This window comes from Pelecanus crispus, chromosome 2, assembly GCF_030463565.1.
Source record: "Pelecanus crispus isolate bPelCri1 chromosome 2, bPelCri1.pri, whole genome shotgun sequence".
Lineage (NCBI taxonomy): Eukaryota > Metazoa > Chordata > Aves > Pelecaniformes > Pelecanidae > Pelecanus > Pelecanus crispus.
In genome coordinates this window covers 19136880-19153740 of record NC_134644.1, presented here as the reverse complement: position 1 = coordinate 19153740, position 16861 = coordinate 19136880, and the positions used below count along the sequence as shown (strand labels likewise).

General features: G+C 40.9%; 1 protein-coding gene across 13 annotated transcripts in view; it reads right to left on the bottom strand.

Moving 5' to 3' along the window:
- ABI1 (abl interactor 1) overlaps positions 1–16861 on the bottom strand; it is an 83555-nt gene that overhangs the window by 1349 nt on the left and 65345 nt on the right. For 3 of the 13 annotated variants that reach the window (XM_075706025.1, XM_075706024.1, XM_075706026.1), the window contains 3 exons: positions 13873–14013; positions 11555–11655; positions 1053–1238 (listed from right to left, as the gene is read on the bottom strand). In XM_075706025.1, coding sequence (XP_075562140.1) covers positions 1053–1238; positions 11555–11655; positions 13873–14013 — 428 coding nt within the window. Of the gene's footprint in view, positions 1–1052; positions 1239–5483; positions 5571–8467; positions 8645–10289; positions 10371–11554; positions 11656–13872; positions 14014–16861 lie in introns of all 13 variants that reach the window. The other 10 variants (XM_075706016.1, XM_075706017.1, XM_075706019.1 and 7 more) reach the window with 7 other exon arrangements.

Sequence of the window (16861 nt, the reverse complement as noted above, 5' to 3'; positions counted from 1 at the left end):
AGCTATTTTTCAGTAGCTGCTTGGTGAATACATCACTCTTTCCAACCTCCAACTCACTGTGTGCAATTAAAGCAGAGATCTCCCCAAGGAAAGTACACATCGCCACCAATAACACTGGAATTAAAAACTGCCACTATGAATACACAAACTTTGGACATCGCAGCCTTACCCTTCAAAACAGTTGATATGGATTTATGCAATTGATCAGTTTTATCAATTCCAAGAACCTACTATTTTACAAACACATATTCTCAGAAATCTGATGCCTTAATGCCTAGCGAATGATGATGCAGTGTATCGGTTATTTTCATCCCATGGGTATGTCCTGCAATGCAGTCCAGCTAGGAGTGACAACAGAACACAGCAGTTCTGCCCAGACAGGTATCACAGGTACCCTACCCCATTTCATATGCACTACAGTACCAGCCAGAGCATGAGAAAACTTGCAACACTGCTGTTGGCAAAATGGTCATTGTCAGAACACAGACAGCTCTACAGGCAGGAAATCAGCATCTCAATTATTCATGGGAAGAGACATTTACCATACAAGTTCATACCTAAGCAGAGTTTATAGTCTGCTGATCTAGAGTCACCGATAAGTCTCCAAGGACGCCTCACTACATTTTATAGTTGAAAGGCTCATGATCCACTCTGGCTATCTAGTTTGATGGGATAAATAGAGCTCGGACCTTCCGGCCTTTCTGCAACACTATTTCTAGATGATTGCCCAGCAATCCTGAGGTAGCTACGGACACAGTCCAGCAGCTCAGCAAAGATGAAAGCCATCTGATTTACATCTGCTTCTCATAGCGAAGGATTTTTTTTTTATCCATTCTACAATGCTTGAAGGTATTTTATAATCCTTCCAAAGAAGGATTATATTTTATCACATTAGGTGTAACCACAGACAAACTAAGAAAAGAACTGTTCAAGTTCTGACTTAGCAGGGACAATGATTGTTTTCATCAGACTCAAGCTAAGTCCTTCATTCCCTTTAGATAGCGTTAATCCTCTGATACTGCAGTAACACAGAGTTGCAACGCTTCTCTTACCTTTCTCTATATAGTTTTTAGGTGCCCAAGCAGGATCTCCATCTGCATAGGGATCACTGTACTGCACAACAGCAGCCTCCTCATCCTCATAATCCACGGGGGGTGGAGGCGGAGGAGGAGGAGAGTCATCAAACATCGGCATCTCATCAGGAGGCGGTGGTGGGGGAGGAGTCGGGCTATCAGCAACTAGAAATATTTGGAGATTTTTTTTTTTTTTTTCTTAAATCAAAACAGTGTGGAGATGCAAACAAACCTGAGGCTGTACACTGTAAATAAAAGGGGTGGGGGGACAACACACATAGCATGCACTATAATACCATGCACTGATTAGAAACAGAGGCTTTGTATTAACAGCTACAACATACAACTACATTTGTTATTAGTGGTCAAATCTATGTATAAATGCTACTAGAGTCAAAGCACATGCTGCAGGGCATAAGCTGAACACCAGCAGAGAGGAAAACTTCCTGCTCCGACGTCCATGCGCTGAGGGGCTAGCTGCAGCGGTTAGCTATGGGAGGACTCCGAGTGGCACCCTCTGAGCCAGGCAGCAACAGGCCTCTGGACTGGACCAGCAGCTTGATTATTTTTTAACAAATCCTTTGTCTATAGCAATCAATTTATTTCTGAACACTGCTTCCTCGGATTCCTTTTCTCTCAGAACTAGCATTAAGGGGACAAAAAGATCTGGTGTGGATCACAAAAAAGGGAAGAGACTGGTGTTTAAGATTTAACCAGGTAAGAGAAAGCCAAGTAATCCTTCTGCAGAAGAAAAGCTTTGTACTGATCCTTATCTTGCAGACTAGCTTGTGTGTGTGCACATATCCAGGATTCAATTAATAAATGGAAAAATACAACAGGCAGCTGCTGCTCTTGGGGAAAAAGTGCTCAAGGAATTAAGTGTATAATCCAAAATGTCAAATCCCTGCCCTGAGATTCTCCAATCAGCACAATTACAAGTTGCTTTGAGAAAGGGAAAAAAAGAAAAGCATTGTGGTACAAATCACTAACAATCACTTCATCAAATTAGTTTTCAGTAACGTTCACAGCAGCTGGCAGCAAAGGAGAGAGAGCACACTCAGATGCAAGAACTTCAAATCGCTTACCCTATTCCTTGGGAACTATGGTCCGCTATACACAGACCTAGGTGTAAGCACTATGAAGCCAGAGTTACTGAAAGGAAGCTAATGTCACTAAACTCCACTTTGTTATATAGCAATACAGATTTAATTACAAGATATTTGGGAGTCTGCACATTGAAAACACAGGCTGAAAAACACTGCTCTAGAAAGGGTTTGACTGGAAGGAGCCATCAGGCTGGGCATGTGCTCCAGAACGTGTAGCTCCAGCATACTACACTAATTTTGAGAAGAAAGCCAAGCTGCAGGGCAAGGAAAGAACCCCACTGAGTGAAGCTTTAGCTACTGCTAGTTACAATGGCACTGGAGATTAGCAATAGGGTTTCTGTTTGCTTTAACGCTTTTTACTTTTGCCTGGCCACTACTCCAGCAGTGACCAACTTTGGCTCTTCAGCCACACGCCCCTGACAAGGGGCTTGAGCATAGTTCCTGTGTCCTAGCCCAGTCAGACTGCTGCGCTGGTACAGGGGAAGCCAAATCTCCTGCTACGAGGGGGCAGAAGCCAGCAGGAGCTGGTGGGGCAGAGGCTGCCTCAGCCCTGGCACCCAGCCCACTCTCTGCCCCCTGAAGAGCTCATGCTATTCTTCACCTGCGAGCCCAGCTCCTCTTTAACTTGACCAGCTGAGCTGTATACTCCACAGCTCTCTCCATCAGTGAGACTGGCTGCTATTGTATCAGTGATTCCTCTCCCATACAGAAGCCCGTTTATGTCACTTGGAGACAGACTAACAAAGTCTTTGGCTGAGTGAACACTACGTCTTGCCCGTGTTACTGAATAGTACTCACAGGCAGGCTTCATTAATCCACCACAGACACATGACAACACTGTTTATGAATGGATTGGTTTTGTGCGGTAGTTTCGGCACATCCTTCACAAAATTTATTTCTCCCCTTAATTTCCATCTGCAGCCAGGAAAAAACCCAGTGTTGAAACAACAATCCTTTGAGATCTTGAGAAATCCTTACCTTAATAAATGCAAAAAGTCGTATTTATTCAACAATGAAGTTGCTTATTTGAGAAGAGGGCAGGAAGAGCAAGCGTGAAAGTGCCCACAAATACCCTAACTGAGATGCAGTGCAGAAACTGCATGCTTTATGGGAAACATTTAAAACAATTCAACTTCACATTTAAACAAGGGGAGAGAATAGAACAGAAATTTGACAAGTGCCACCCCACGGAAGTATTCCCCTGCCTCTTGGATTTTAACCTAGACTTTTCCTGGTTCTGAACTTAAACCAGGCATACTCTAGAATAGCATTACTTTCCCTAAGGGGTGGGGGGAAGCATACAGAAAACCACACTAAATGAGAAAGGTAAAAGGACCAGTATTTATACAGCTCCAAACTGAGACATCTTCTCTTGCATGTATTCACATCCCTGTTCTTTAAATGGGGACCAGCAGACTCCTTTTGAAAGGACTGGGTGTGACAGCACAGCAATTTACATCCAATCAGCTGTCCCTGGGCACCGAACACACTGGAAAACCTCTCTGAAGGAGATACCCACAGTTTGGGCACAGGGCGCAGGAAAAAAGAATAGGCGTTGCATAGTTTCTAAGCCCTCTGTCTTTGTCCTCTGAAAGAAGTCCACAGGGCAGAGGATGTTGCTTTCCAAACCCAGAGATCTTTATGATAAGGAAAAGACAAGCCTACCCACATGTCTCCATAACTCCACACCCCCGTAGACTTCTTGCAGAAAGTGAGGCAGATGAAAATCTAGCACGCAATGCCAAAACTCAACAACAGCCTCTACAGCCAGTTTTGCTGACCGTATGCGCAGACTGCCACATGCACCCCTGCCTCCAAAATGAGGCAGCAGCAGCTCAAAGCTGTACTCGTCATATAACTTTCAAACCTAAGGGACTGTTAAAAGAAAGAAAATAAAAAGAACAATTCCTATGACCAGATTTCAAGCTTCAGCTATTTTTGCTGCAATCTCATTCACAAGTCAGCTTGCATTTCGTTGTTGCACACACGAGTAAGTCTGTCCCTTTCACCTCCACTCTCCCAAGGGCTGTGTTATCTCCAGGAGGACAATACTTGGAACAATTCAGAAGCAGGTGTCAATTTTCTCAAGTTTATCTGCAAGTGAAGACATTCTGTAACCTTCATCTTCAGTAGGTTTACCTCTATGCTTTGAGTTTTGGAAAGGTTTGTCAACACAATTTTGTGGCATGCTATTCTACATCAATATGATCCTTACTATTCTACATCAACATGATCCTTACTATTTACCTACCACAACACCAAAATACCTTCTTTTCGAATGAGAACCAAAGAGATGCCTCCTATCTCTAGGGGAATGCTCAGAACATGACCACTTAAAAGTTCTAATGGGAAGCTGAACAGCTGCACTAGTCAGATCTGGGGGCCCCTAAATGTGTGCTGGAGCTACATTGCTACTATGTAGTGGTAGCCCCTGAGATCCTAGCAGACTTCACTATGGCTCCCAAACACCTTAAAAATATGTTATACTTGCTTCATGCCCTATCTACGTTGCATTCATTCTGTTGTTTACAGAACTGCAGTCTACTCCTACAGCAAAGATGTCCCCAGATCAGCAACATGACTTTACACCTGTACTAGCATTTGGGACAGTAACACTCACCTGAAATGAATCAAGCAGTAATGGTAAAAGCAGAGTTACCAGTATAAAACACCTTGCAGCACAGATCATAGCCAGGGAGCATCTCTCACAAACCTAACAAGTGGACCTATGCTGCAAGAAGCTCAGTAGGGAAATCTGGCTAGAGGACACAAAGAAATGAAGAATGAAAGGCTGACGAGAGGAGAAATACCTTACAAGCTCCTTTGTAATAGCATTAGATTGTAAGACTGCACATTTTCAACTGAGTGTACAGCTTCCTGAAAACTACGACAGCATTAGAGTCAACGGTTACACAGGACATATTTTGACAGTCTACATAAGCCTTTCTAATAAAAGCTAATCAATTACCCCTAGTGAAGAAGCCCCAGGCAGGATGATTCAACATTTAATTAATATTTTTAATTAAGATACATTTCTACATTCACACCAAGCAGATGCCACGTATTTCACACTGTATTTCTATAATAAATTTGCAGTTCAGAACTTAAATGGGTCAGTAATAATCATGCACATGTTATAAAATATTGAAGAGTGTGCCCTTCAGCTCCAATAGCATATTGACACTAGAATGCAAGATGGTATTAGCTTCTGGAAAAGGAAACAAAATAGAGTCTGACTTGCCAGCCATGCATGCTAGAAGAAAGTATGCTCTACCCTTTAACAGCTCAGCTTATCCAAACTTACTGTTTTCCTGCACCCTGGCCACGAAGCCTGTGAGAGGTATCTGTGGAGTCAACTGAGGCATAGGGGGAGGGGGTGGAGCAATAGAAACTGGTAGCAACACACACACACACACACCATATCGGGAAAGTCAAACAGACAAAGGGGAAAAAAGAACAAAAAGAAAAAAAAAAGAAACAAACAAAAGCAGCCGTCAGTAACGAGGACCACAAAACAAAGTATGTAAAGAACAACAAGAACACACACACAGAAGAACCTTCTTCAAGCTTGTGTTTCCAACAAGGCTGAATTCGTTCGCCAATTGGTTAGCCAACTGAGGATCAAAAAGCAAAGCATGCCCCTGTGTTTAGCTGAACAAAAGTCTGAGCGCAGGCTGTGTGTCTGGAAGCTCACAGGGTGCACGTGTGAAGGGACTTGCTCCACTTCAGTTGGGGAGCACACAAAACTGGGCTTTTTGTCTTGCTGCCAAGTAAGGATTACTCAAATTTAGCAGTTATCTTTTAGAAGTACGGTACTAGAAGTAGAGGTGATGTTTCGCAGGATTCTGGACTCCTCCTCTAAGAGCAGAGTAGAACACTACATCAAGCGCAGCAAAGCAGCACTGACACAAGGCAAAGACAACTACTTTACAAGGGAAACAATGCTGCAACATACAGAGAACACCTCCCGTAATTTTGTTCTGCTGGGGCGGGGGGCAGTGGATTGGCTTACTATGTTTTTGTTTTACATAGAAAAAAGGACCTTGTTGCTTGTTGGCAGGAAAACCAGAAGGGTTTAGAGCAGAATGGAACTTTATTTTAAATTATTAAGTCCTCTGTGGTTAGAGGCAGCCAGCAGCCTAAGAGGCTGGCAAAGGCTTTAACAGCTACAACTGGCTACACTAGTGCACAGAGCTCCCCAGGAAGCACTTGCAAGCTTCTCTCCTCTGAAGTATGTACCTATTCGGTGAGTAATGAGATGTGGGACACATGGCACCAGTGCTCAGAGATGCTGGGCTGACAGCTGAGATGTTCAACTCTTCCCTCTACAGGTAGGAAAGAGGCGTGGTAGCAGCAGGGCATGCCATTCAAAGTATCAGCTCTGGCAGGACATCTCCCCGTGAAGGGTGGGGGAAAGAAAAAAAAAGAAGAAATCCAACAAAACATCAACTCATTTGTTTATACCGTGCCCCTTCTCAGTATAATTTCTCTTGCACTGAAACAGAGAAATTCCTGTGAAGGTGGGAATTCAGCAGGGCAATCCAGTTGGAACCAAATTTGAAAGAGGTTCTATACTTCCAAGTAAGCAACAGTTTTAAATAAAGCCATAACTAAGATTAATGTTCGATGAATAAAAATGGAGCATTTAGTTCATTACAAAACCAATAATCAAATAAACTGTATGGGAGAAATGATCAATAAAAGAGGGAGAACAAACAGGTTTCTCACAAAATTGAAGTAAACATCTAAGAAAAAAACAGAGTATTTGTTAGCATGGAAAGTAAAACCTTAAGGAAACATGGGACCTGGATTTAACGTCAAGACAGTAGCATTAAAAAATAAATAAAAAAATAAAAATCACCAGTTACAAGAAACAGAGGAAAACAGTTTAAAGTAGAAAAACACACCCATCAAAATACTGTTTAAAAAATGCTGACAGTCAGTATTTTGAAAACACCAGAGAGGCTAGATTAAGGAACAGCATCTGCATTTGAGCAAAAAATTGCTTCGGACAAATGTAAATGTTCAGAAACAGTGGTGTGCACAGCCTTTAAGACATCTGAACTATTTCCAGAAGTAAAGCCCTGTTTATTCAACAGAACATAACTGTTCAAACAGGAAGGAGTTTCTGTTGTTATGGTGAATTAATTTGGGGGAACAAGAATGTGGAGGAAAATGAAGGGCCAGTATGGGTGAGAGAGAACAGGAGGAAAATCAGGATCGGAGGGAAAAAAAAAAAAGATAGGTACTGTGTCTGCATATAAAAATGCTTTCTGATAAATGTAATACTTCTAAACCACTGAGAAAACTCTTCACCTCGGTGTCTCAAACATTTTATATGTATTCTTTCTTTAAGAGTAAGTACACAACAGCGAACACTGGTCCAAAGTGATCTTCAGCCCAAACATCAACATTTCTTTTTAAAAGAAATATCACTCTGAAGTTTAAAGAGTTGGCACACTGAAGAACACCACCAAAACCCATTAGAGGACTATCACTCCTCTACATGTATCTGGTCAAAATTTGTGGAAATGGCAAGGAAGATGTTTCCTGATAGAAACAGCTTTTACCAACACTCAAGTAGATCCTGATTTTGCAGATCCTTCTGCAGTGAACCTCATTTGCCCTGTTGGGTAGGTAGGCAGGATGCTGCTGACTAAAACCTGCTCACTTGCCCATGACATCCATCCCTTCCCTCATTCATCTCCATCTATACTACTACTAGTGTGGAAGTACGGAGGAGTCATTTGCTAAAAAGAGAGAAACTGAGCTCTTCTTTAACAGTCAAGCTTAAAACTAAGAACAAAGGAGAAACTCGGAATCAGGAAAGGATTTGGGAGAGACAGAGACAAGGAGGAACTGTGTAATGGGAAAAGTTTGTTACATGAGCGCTGTGCTCTGACAGTACTCTCTTGCCACTAGCCCAGTAGTGGAAGGACTGTACTACAACCATATTAGGTCTCCTGCAAAAAAAAAATCTGGTTTTAGTTTATGTTCTCCAAGCACACCTGAAATGCTAAGTATAATGTGCCTATAATTAGATAGGCAATCATAATAATTTCTTGTCATGAGTAACAGCAAACAAGGCAGAGGGGAAAACAGTATAATTGCATATAGTGCAATCACTGTACAACTTCAATATGGTTTTTCTTGTTTGTTTTTCCTTCTATTTTAGGAAAGAAAGCAGTAATTTGATTGATGCTCTTCATAAATGAATTAAAATGCCATGCATGCTTTTACAATCATTTTGCTCAAAACAGTTTGTGATTTCAGAGCTCAGAAGCTTACTTGAATTTTGAGAATAAAGAGGCCCGCCATTAACATGAGGTTGAGCAGAAAATGGGGCAGTCACAGAAGGATTCCGTCTGTATCCACCAGAAGATGCTGAAGAAGTGGTAGAGTTGTGTCGCGAGATTTGCCTGGTCATTGTGCCATACTGGGAACCAGGAGCTGAACCCGGAGCAGCTGAAAAGCATTAGCCAAAGGAACCAAGGAAAAGACTTAAGCAGAGCATTACTTGGGATAGAATGCAGAAAATAGAAAAAAGCCCAGAACATGGGAAACACTTGATTACAGGTCTCCAATAATTTAAGGCCAGTAACAGGAGATTAACAGAAAACAAACATCCCTGTTATAATCAATAATGAGGAAAAAACACACAGGACATAAACCAACACTCATATAAAGGGCATTTGAGAAATGCTAAGAACTACTTTGAGACACTGGATTGGACTGGAAAATAGAATCAGTTTCCAACTCCTAAGCATATCTCAATTCTACATGCAATACCCTTTATTAAAAAGCACACAGGAAAAAAAAAAATCCACATTCTGCTCAAAGCAAATGTTTTCCATTGTGAACCAGAACTTGTCTCCAATCTAATATAAAGACACTCTAACAAAACACTAAACGAATGTCATGAGCTTCAGACAGTTGGCACACTTATTGATCATATTTGCTAGTTGTGCTTTTATATTGATGGAATTTGCACTAACAAATCAGAATCACCGATGCCAGCTGACAGAAAGACGTCACTCATTCTTCAGGATGAACACCCATTTTTACCTTCCACATGTTTGCTGCACAAACTTCAAGGTTAATAAAACAGTAAGTTCTCTTTTGGATTAACCTCTGACAGGTAGAGAAAAGAATCACACCTTGCAAACTAATGAATCTCACATGTTGAGGTCACATGGATCAATGCAATTTTTAAATGCAAAAATTGTTTTGCAATAAAATGTTTTGTGCTTTTATATACATATGTATGTATCTTACATAAATATAAACAAAAATGCACACACACACACATATATACACAAACAGTGTGCGATCAGAAGTTTGCAGTCCTGTAATACTATCCAAAGTCACTTTCGCTTAACACTTCAGTAAGGGAAAGTGCAAAGGGTTATGTGGGTCAAAGCCTCCAAAGCTAGTTTCATAACACAATCAATTAATTTTGTCATCAGCCTGTGATAAGAAAGGGTGGGGTATTTTTTCCTGCCTGTTTTGAAAAGTACTACTTTTAGATCCCATCCTAACAGGTATATGTAATGCTTGAAGCAATTTTTCAAGAACTGTTAGTTCGTATCCTCATGTCTTCCAGCTTGCCACCCGCCTGCAGCGTTACAGAATCAAACCCAAGCCACTGTGACAGACACTTCTGCTTTTCAGTCACTTCACGCCCACAGGATAAAATACATACATCACCCTACAGATCAGCTACCACTTTTAAAGCAGTGTGCAACTGTTGTGGCTTAGTTTCAGCTGCAGGAGTGATACAGCAGAATACCAATACTCAAGCTGATTTTGAGTTCTTATAGATCACACTAATTGGATCTTAGCTTTATTAGGAGCAAAGATTTCAAGCAACCAAAAGAACCAGCAGACTTTTCCCCATACCTTGTGCATTTACCTTCAGAGGCTTTAACCACAGGAAATTAGTGGAGATTAGATTTGTTTAAAAACAAACAAAAAATCCCAGAACTGATTGTTATACTAAAATCACATAGACCCCACTACAGAAGAAAAAACACCCTAAATCCATTAGGAATAGATGATTATTGATTATGCAGCATGACTGCAATCACTTCAGCATTGACACAAGTCTCACCTATCAGACTGCCCATCGGGAGAGGTGGTGGCAGTGGTGGTGCTGGCGGGGCTCCAGGAGGAGGAGGAACAGAAATGTGTGCTAATAAAATAGTTTATATTCCCAATTAGGCCATATATTTAAAAAAAAAAAAAATGAAATAAGAAACCACGGGCACTTGATAGGCTTCCCAAACAAATACAGAAATTCAACTTCAGTCAACTGATACAAACTCAGGTCCTTATCCTCCACAGGGTTCTGTACCTGTAGATCTTTATTCCCATTGATTTTTATGGGATGCCAGATGATAGTAAGATTTCATGCCTATTTTGACCACTGCAGGATCAGAAACACCTGGGAAAGGAAAGCCTACATGTGCGTAAGCAAGTGAAGACTTGTCATCCAAGGAACAGATACTTAAGAGGTGCAACAGCAAAATTACATTACACCAAAACTCCACTGTTTTCTTCTGCAAATTAGCTTTATGTGCTTACAAAATACACAGATAATAAACAAGTGACTGAGTTGGTTTATTACCAAGATAATAATTCTGCTGGCTTATAATAAAGAAGGATCCTACACATTCTCACCATTCATCATTCTTGAAGACAAGGTATTATGCTTTTGATGCCAAGAGATCCTGCATGGTTCTCTTTTATTGCTGTGCTATCTTACACACGCTAGTTCTCCTGCCTCTCTCAATGATCTCCATCATAGCTTAGCAACTTCAGACTGTGATAGTAGCATAAACAACACTGGTGGATAAGCCTGAATTCTACTACTAATAGTGTTTTCGTACGTCATCTTCTGTGTTTTATTTGAAGACTTTTATTTAATTAAAAAAAAGAACATGTACATACCATCATTGGCAGATGGTAAGGTTAGCAGGCTATTTCAGAAGACAGCATTTCCCATCAAACATACAGAGTTGCTGCTGCTTCTCAGGGCATACAGAAATGCCAAACGGTAGACATGCATTTAAAAATATACTCATGCTTTAAAAGGGTACACCTCTCTCCTTCTATCCCCTTCCCCCCTTGATTATCTTGTAAAAACATGGATTGGCAGAGGTGTTTTAACAATCTACTATTCTATAATGATTGTTCTGCAAGTACTTTCAGTAAAGAACTAAAACTTGACACGTCCCTCAGCACTCATAAAAGATTTCCTGACTAGGATGGTGCTTCAGGACAGTTTCTACCCCATCATATTCAGTCAAAATCCCGCTGCAAACACAAGTGACTTACATTACAGCCTTAAGTTAACATGGGAAGAGTCCAACATACCTGGTCCGATGGTTGGCGGTGAAGGTGTAGGCACGGCAATGGGAATGCCAATACTGCTGCTTCCACTATTCTCTCGACTGCCACTTCCTCCACTACTACCGCTATAACCGAAAAACACAAGTATCAGCACAGCACTTCCTACAAAGACCTATCAACAGTCACACTTGTGCAAGCTCTGCTAGCCTAACTCAATTGTCAAAGACTGTTGAAAAATCCCCTATAAAATGCCTCTGTCTACCTACAATTGCATATAGCTAATCAAGTCTGGATGCATTACACTCCTAATAAATGAAATTAGCTAAGCTGATAAACATCACTATGCATAAAATGTCTAATTAAATGCTTTAAAAAATAAAAAGGTAAGCAACCATACCAGTTCTAGGCAGTGGAGTAACAACTGCAGGAATAGTTCAGAGGCCTTGTAATAATTGAAAGTAATAAGCTGGGGCTGGAAGAGTTCATGCTTAAACTATAAATAATTATTTAAGATTATTCATGCTGTGGGCTGAAGGAACATTTCTTCTACTCAGAACAGAAGTTTAGATTGAGAACTTTTTAACTGAGAACAGCCACAAGAAACCAATTGGGGTGAGATGTGGTGTGGATAATTTTCTGTATATCTAACACTCCCACCGCACATGCACACACTTTTTGTGTGTAAGTTTGTTTCTAAGATAGTCTGAAAGGTAACAGTACAGCCAGGTAACAATTTGTCTAAGTACTGTTATATGATATACAAATTAGAGGCCAGTGAATCAGATTTTTACAGAACATACTTCTAGTGAACTACTGGATAAGATTTCTACACATGCCTTTGGAGGCCATAACACTTCTTTTCATTGAGGAAGCTGAAAAAGAATCAAGATTCAGGTGGAATCTGTCCTTATTCTTAACCAAGAGCACTCCTTAGGCCAAGGCTTGAATTTACATGCATTAAATAGGTAATATAAAGGGAACTAAGTAGACAAGATGTTTTGAAGCCAAAACAGCACTTTAACTCATCCATGCTAATTAAAGAGTGCTCAGTGATGTTAAAGTTTGTTTACCATTGCTGAGTAGCTACAAATCAGTGCTGTCATGAGCCAAGTGCAAATCATTCAAATACATCTTAAGACAGTAACAGTGTTACAAAAAAGAAAATCAGTGATCTGAAATGGAAGCCAAGATAATTCCTTCAAAATTAGTGTTCTGTCTGCTGAAGACCTTGATCTTGTCACCATGGTTGCGGCTGAATTTCTAACTGCAGTCTACATAAAAGAAGATCTTGTGAGACAAGAGTAGGGAGCATTCACAGTAGCCAGCTAAACAGATTAACAAGATCTTCATTGCAGCCAGATTTAGAAGTTACTTCATTCTCACAGTATTTCATGATCAACTGTGTCCAAAATACTCTCTCAACCCCTGTTAGTGACCTACTGTGTTTAACTGCCTACTGGGAGTCTAAAAAACCAAAAACATTTAAGAAAGAAGCTCTCTAAAAATAAGCCAAAATCTTACTTCTAACTACACTGAATTCTTTGATCTGTTTTTTCCCTGCAGTTTGAAGCCTGTGATAAAAATCAAATTGAAAAAACTGAACTCACTCAGGAGGCTTAGAGAAAGATCTAGCCTTGCAATTTGAGAAAAAAATTACATTAAAAAACCCCAAACCAAACAAGGTTCACTTGGAACACCCTTCTCACTCAAAACACACACTACTCTTTCATCAAAGCCTTTAAGCATGTGGAAACAACCAGCTGATGCCAATACCTGCTCTGTGAATAGGTTTTATTTTCGACTTCTATCATGCTAGCACTGATTATGAGCATTAAGTTTTAGCCAAAAGAAAGCATTGGCAGTTTCAGACTACCTTCATCATCACAGTGTTTCTAATCAACAGAAATTTCCCTTTGCACTTAGTGGTCTTGAAAACAAAACAAAAAAAGCCCAAGTATATTTTAGGCTAAGGTTAATAATGCAGCTTTAAACCCATTTAGCACCCCTCACTACCCTACCTTGCAACTGCAGAAATTTTGAAGTTTTGCTTATTCCTGGGAAACAAATACCACAGAACAAAATATATTGATTATATGAAACGAGGCCTGTGGTTATGGAAGTAAGTTGCTAGATACAATGAGGCTTCTATAGAATATGAAGACACTTCTGTCTTAGAGAGGTCAACAATATGGCAAAGTTCTGTTAATGCAGAGCGGTAGAATAACTCACCTTTTGCCTTTCAACAAAAAGCCAACAGGCACAAAGCTTCAAAGCTTTTCTGTGACTTTAGTAAGCATCAGCATGCCAGGCAGGAAAAGAGTTACAGTGAGAAAACGCTCTACCTGTGAGTTCTTGGTCTCTGGTTCAAGGAAGCCGTCCTTCCTGGACTGTGCTGACTGCCCAGTCTGGCAGGACTGGTCATGTAATCATTGGGGACTGTTGGCGGTTTGACTGGCTCCAGGGTTTTGTAAGGAGTATTTCGTCTGGTCAAGTCAAAAAAAAAAATTGAAGACAGAAAGATAAAGGATCAGAAGATCAAAAGGATAAATGAATGAAGTAGTGAAGCCATTTGTTTTCTTAAGTTTTCATGGAGATCACTGCACAGTGACCCACATTACAATATATTAAACAAATTCCACCGGGTGGGGTAGACAGGTCACATTTAACTCTCTAAAGTGCTCTTATGTAGATAGATCCATAAAAGTTAGCTTACAGCACATAAGCTGATTTAAAAAGCCTAAACTAAATTTAACTCCCAAAATACATTCTTTGAACTACATAACATACAATAGTTACACCTGTGTAATATTCTGGGGTTACCTTTCAGTACACTGCACATGACAAACTCTTCCACTGTAACAATTTCCTCCTTCCTTCCTCCCTTCCCCTCCCCTTCAAATGCTTAACCATCCTAAAAGCATTCTTGGCTAAAGGTATTCAACTCATTAAGAAAGGAGTAAGGCTGAAAGATTCACAGAACGAGTTACATTTGCAATCACCAGTGCTTTTCCGAGTAGCATTGCTTCACGCAATAATCAAGCAATCTCGTATCACTTAAGCAGATCTTAAAGTGCTTCACAGATGAGCTTCATTGTGTCCATTTTGCAGCCCAAGACAGTGAAGCCCAGAGACTTCGAAGGTGACCTAGCAGACTGCATCAAGTCGGAAATACAACACAGATCTTTCGAGATCTATTTACCAGACTCGCTACTGCCTTAAGAACAGTGCGTTTATTGTACTGAATTGCAGAGCTCTTCAGTTCTCACCAGTAACTAAGAGATCCCTTGCAAATCATGGAATTTGGCAATGCACCAACTAAGCAAAAACAAAAATACAAAACTACTGGCATTTAATCATTTGTTCAATTACTGGTTATAACTGAGTTGGTAAGTTATATGGCTTCCTGGTATTTTAAGAAACTTACTGACTTCCTTTTTACAATATGGAATGCAACAGTACTAAATTTTAACTATAACATTTTATTACTAAAACGTCTCAAAGGGAAAAGTGGAAATACCATAATTGTTTGCATGCATTGTGGTGTTTGTAAATTTGTTTGTTTATATGAAGAACTCCAAATGATTTTAATATGCAGACTGCCACCACCTATAGATCTGCCAAAAAAGATCAGTCGTGGGAAAAATAAAGAAACTTGGTATTCCAGCTGTAAGAGATACAGCTCTAAATACGACCAAATCAAACGATAAGCAGGGAAGATTTTAAATCTGCTTGCAACGGAAATAACCTTGAAAACTAAAGTTTTGAATTATTCCACCTTGGAATGCACTGGCAATAGGAACTACTACACAGCTCTGTAATACTATTTATTCTGCCTGTACAATTTAAAAATACTGTCAAAAGCAAACCCTGACTACATCCTCAGGTTCAGCCATGCCTCAGTTTCTCCTTTGTTCTTCTCAGCCTCATTGAAGAACTCGAACTCTTAAGCACCAGAGAAGTAAAAAATAATTTCTTTCCATCACTCAAGTCCAATCCTTCCCTTTGCTTTTCTGCCAGCCTTACGCAAAGGAGGAAAACACTCTTTCCTGACACTGCCCAGCGCTCCCCACCTCACTGTCCCCCAGTGCTTCACTGCAGCGCTGACGCCCGTTGCCACCAGGGAGAGCTACAGGGAGTCCAAGGCCTTGCTCTGCCCCGGGACCCTCAAGACACAACTGCAACTACTCCCTCCACCCAGCTCCAGCACTCGTTCTCCTGTGCTACTTCCAACCTGAGCATCCAAGGTTTTCCACAGTGTCTCCCTGCTCTGGTGAAGAGACCTCTGCTTCCTGCAGTCCCCTTCCCTTTTCAGCCCAAGCGATTTCTGTGCAGGACTCCCTCCCCACCATATTCCTTTACACAGTCCTGCCTTGGAGGGACAAGCTGCACAATAGGCAGTATGTACTCAAAGGCCTGTGTTACACACCAAGCTCATTCTGATTTTACACGCTTATCTCTGTCTTCTGGATTAAAGGGAGAAGAGAAGCAACCCTTGCGGTTTCTAGCAATTTTTTCTGCGTATATTAGGGAAACAGTCATGCCTGTATTTCATGCTTTGGCAGAACACGGCTGCTCAAGACAAGAACTGTACTTCCTGAACAAGAAGGGCAGATAGAAATCTGTTACGAACCCACATTATTCCTCCCCCTCAGCCAACTGCTGCCTCTTGTCAAGCTCATCTGGAAATGACATTCAGCTGATTAATCATTATCAGGCATCAGCTAAGGCAACCAAACAGCTCTGGCTTGTTCAGGGGGCAGCATTAGAGAGAGGCAGCTCACCAGTAAACCAATGCTGCTGTTTTACTAAAAAATGCTGCTGTTTCACTAGTAAACATCCAGGAGGATGTGAAAGCACCGCCCAGCTTCCCAGGGCTGATAAACAACTCTCTCTCAGCTGGGATAAGACAGACAATTGGAATACTGATTGCATGCCCTTGAGCAATGGGAATTTTCACAAAACATGCTGAGGAAACCTCTAGGGTAATTTCTCTGCAGAATACACAACAAACACTGCCATCATGAAGCAGCAAAGCATCAAATCGGGATTAAAAAAAAATCGGTCTTCAACAAAAGGAGTTGCTGCTCTTTGATTTTCCTTGACCATTGCTCCTGATCCCCATCCTGTTCTGTCTCATTATTCATCATTTTTCCAGCTACCCACCCACCTCTCCCAGACAACACACCTGAAGCCAACACAACTATGGCAGCCAGCTCAGTGCCTCAGTCCCCCATAGCATAAAGGAAAGACTGAGAGTGACAAAGAGGTAGGTCTTGTTTAGGACGTCTTTTGGAAGATACTGCACAGACAAAAACCATATGGCACGTGCTC